At 65.7% G+C, this 3,622-nt stretch overlaps 1 protein-coding gene across 1 annotated transcript in view; it reads right to left on the bottom strand.

Annotated features, from left to right (window-relative positions):
• Positions 1-1,111: 1,111 nt before the first annotated feature.
• Positions 1,112-3,622, bottom strand: part of LOC114072167 (leukotriene-B(4) omega-hydroxylase 2-like) — a 10,052-nt gene continuing 7,541 nt past the window's right edge. Inside the window, exons 5-10 of the mRNA XM_027910088.1 lie at positions 3,278-3,392; positions 3,061-3,190; positions 2,852-2,985; positions 2,689-2,753; positions 2,158-2,240; positions 1,112-1,388 (exon numbers count right to left, since the gene is read on the bottom strand). Of these exons, the coding sequence (XP_027765889.1) occupies positions 1,205-1,388; positions 2,158-2,240; positions 2,689-2,753; positions 2,852-2,985; positions 3,061-3,190; positions 3,278-3,392 (711 nt within the window). The 3' untranslated portion in view covers positions 1,112-1,204. The remainder of the gene's footprint in view (positions 1,389-2,157; positions 2,241-2,688; positions 2,754-2,851; positions 2,986-3,060; positions 3,191-3,277; positions 3,393-3,622) is intronic.

Raw genomic sequence — 3,622 nt, 5'->3', positions numbered from 1 at the left:
CCCGGTGTCACCGCCCCCACCTCAATCCCTCTTTCCCGGTCCTATTCGCGCTCCCCCTCACCAGATGCCGCCGCCATGGCGCCGTCTCCCCTATCCCGATGTGCTCCCGGTGTCCTCCCCGTGCCGGTGTCCCCCTCAGTGTCCCCCCTCTTCCCGCTCCCCCTCACCGGACGCCGCCGCCATAGCGAGGCCTCCGCGCGGCCCCGCCCGCCCCGCCCCCTCACGTGACCGGAAAAACAACACCGTTTCGTCCCCGCCCACTCGGCCCACCAATCACTGAGCGTGTCTGCCCGGTTATTTGCATAACCACGCCCATTTCTCGCCGCTCGGAGCGCCGTGGACCCGCCCACTGCCTGTGAGCTCCGCCCATCTGTGGTGGTAACCACGCCCATTCATCGGCTCGGGGGGGTGTGACTCCGCCCACCGTGTGGTTTGACCACGCCCCCTTAACGATTTGATCACGCCCATCCAACTCTTGGCTCCGCCCCTCACCACCCTCGGGCGGGACGGTGACATCGGACATGGGGGGACACGGACATGGAAAGGGAGATCAGGAATGGGGGTGGGGTCATGGCCATGGATGGTGACATGGGGTGACACGGCCATGGATGGCGACACGGAGAGACACAGACGGGGACAGTGACATGGAGGGACACAGACGGGGACTTTGACATGGGGTGACACGGCCATGGGTGGTGACGTGGAGTGACACAAACATGCACAGTGACATGAGGTGACACGGCTGTGGATGGCGACATGGAGGGACACAGACATGGACAGTGACGTAGGGTGACACGGCCATGGAGGGTGACATGGGGTGACATGGCCATGGAGGGTGACATGGAGGGACACAGATGTGGACAGTGACATAGGGTGACACAGCCATGGAGGGTGACATGAGGTGACACGTCCATGGATGGTGACAAACGACCCAAGGGACACACCCATGGAGGATGGCCTGTGTCCCAGGAGGCCACACCTCCGTCAGGGAGGCGACAACGTCATGGAGGGACAGCCCCACGTGCCACCAGGGTGACACGTCCGTGCCACGAGGTGTCCCGTGACCAAGGAGGACACAGGGACACCACGATGGCACCACAATGTCCCTTCCGTGCCACGTTTATTCCCCGCTGCCCCCCCCAGGCGTGACACCCACCCCGCGGGGTGTCCCCACGGTGTCCCCACGGTGTCCCCACGGTGTCCCTCAGGCCGTGCCCCTGGGCAGCGGCTCCAGCAGCAGCCACAGCCCGTCCTCGGCGCGCAGGATCAGCTCCGGTTTGCGGCGCGGGGGCGGCCGCGCCGGGTCCCTCCGGAGCGAGAACCGCGACAGCGTCAGCGCCGTCACCACCTTCATCTCGGCCATGGCGAAGCTCTGCCCGATGCAGTTCCTGCCGCCACGGCCCCTGCTGTCACCTCCCGGGTGACGCAGGTGCCCCCAACCACCCCCCTCGTGGCGGTGGGACCTCCCCAGGGTCGTCCCAGCTGGATGTCACACGGCTTGGGGACAACAAGCCCGCTGTGAACCCAGCCAGGGTGGGGACGGCCACCACAGGCACCACCACAGGCCACCAGGGACAGTAAACAGGGACCACCTGGGCCACTAGGGATGGCCACTGGGGACTGCTAAGGACAGCCACCGTGGGCCACTGTCGTGGTGAGCCTCAGTGAGGACGGGGGGTGGCACAAGGTCCCCTGCCCGCGAGGACGTGTGGGACCAGGCTGGGGTGACAGCAGGGGGTGACCCTGAAGGGGGGCAGAGCTGGAATAAGAGGGGACCCAAGGGAGGACAGAGTTGGGGTGGGGAGGCTTGGGGGGGACCAACATTGGGGTGGTGGGGACCTCGACGGATGCAAAGCCCAAGGGAGACCCCAGAAGGGACAGAGTTGGGGAGGGGTGACTTGAGGGGACAGTGTTGGAGTGATGGGGACCTCAGTGGGGGCAAAGGCCAGGGAGGACCCCATAAGAGGGACAGAGCTGAGAGTGGGGGGATTGGCAGGACCAACATTGGGGTGATGGGTGGAACCTTGGTGGGAGCAAAGCCCTGGGGTGACCCTGTTTGGGGACAACCCAGAGGTAAGGAGGGGTTCCCTTGTGGGGGGAACCCTGGGAAGGAGGAACAGGGACCACATGGGGACTCGTGTCCCCACCCCGGCGTACCTGGGGCCGGCGGAGAAGGGGATGAAGGAGGTTGGGGACCGTCCCTTGGTGTTCTCGGGGCTGAACCTCAGCGGGTTGTAGACCTGGAGTGACACGGACACTGTCACCGCCACGGGCACAGGGAGACTGCCATGCCATGGGGACACAGCTGTCCCCACCATGGTGATAGAGACACTGCTACACCTTGGGGACACAGCTGTCACTGCCATGGGGACATGGCGGTCACCAGCGCGGGGACAGCGACATCGCCACACCATGGGGACACGGCTGTCCCTGCCATGGGGACAGGGACACTGCCACACCATGGGGAACACGCCTGTCACCACCATAGGGACATGACAGTCCCCACCACGACGACAGGGACATCGCCACACTGTGGGGACATGGCTGTCCCTGCCATGGGGACAGGGACACCGGCACACCGTGGGGACATGGCTGTCCCCACCATGGGGACAGGGACATCACCACACCATGGGGACACAGCTGTCCCCACCACAGTGACAGGGACCTCCCACCCCCACGTGGTCCTACCTCGGGGTCGGGCCAGAGCTCGGGGTTGTGGTGGGTCCCGTAGATGCTCATCAGGCAGATGACCCCTGGTGGGACAGAAACGACAACCTCAGGGACAGGGGGGACGAGGGGGGGGGTGACTGTGACACCGGGGACACCCCCAGTGTCAGGGGGGTGGCCGCACCCTTGGGGATGACACGACCGTCCCGCAGGGCCACGTCCTGGGTGCAGCGCCGGGACACGGCGGTGACGGGCGGGTGCAGCCGCAGGCTCTCCTTGATGCACATGGTGGTGAAGGGCAGGCGGGACAGGTCCTCCCTGGGGACAAAGCCACGGTGGCACCGTGTCCCCTGAGAAGGGGGTGAACCAGGGACAACCCCAGGGACCTCTCACCACTCGATGTCCTCGCTGTCCCGGCCTGCCAGGATCTCCCGGACCTCCTGGCGGCACCGCTCCTGGTACTCGGGGTGGCCGGCCAGGTTGTAGAAGAGCCAGGCCAGGCCGCTGGCCGTGGTGTCGTGGCCTGTGGGGACAGCGGGTGAGTGAGGGGACACTTGGGTGTCTCCCCAACACCCTCATTGGCACCCGGTGACAAGGACGGCGTCCTCACCCTCGAACATGAAGGTGTCGGCCTCGGCCGCGATGTCCTCATCCGACAGGGTGTTGCCGTCCTCGTCCTGCGAGAGAGGATGGTGTGAGCCACCCGGCCACCTGGGACCACCAGTCTGTGGCCAGCCCTCCTCCGTGGCCACCAGTCTGTGGCCAAACCTCCTCCATGGCCACCACCATCCTCTTGGCCACCACCATCCCTGTGGCCACCAGTCTATGGCCAGCACTCCTCCATAGCCACCACCATCCTCTTGGCTACCACCCTATGGCCAAACCTTCCCCTTGACCACCACCATCCCCTGATGGCCACCATCATCCCTCCATGGCCACCACCCTATGGCCAATC

The sequence above is a fragment of the Empidonax traillii genome, unplaced genomic scaffold, assembly GCF_003031625.1.
Source record: "Empidonax traillii isolate 1590-97213 ecotype Southwest subspecies unplaced genomic scaffold, ASM303162v1 scaffold2714:size19026, whole genome shotgun sequence".
In the NCBI taxonomy this organism is placed as follows: Eukaryota; Metazoa; Chordata; class Aves; order Passeriformes; family Tyrannidae; genus Empidonax; species Empidonax traillii.
Note: the sequence above shows the minus strand (reverse complement) of the source record. Positions and strands in the feature narration are given on the sequence as shown.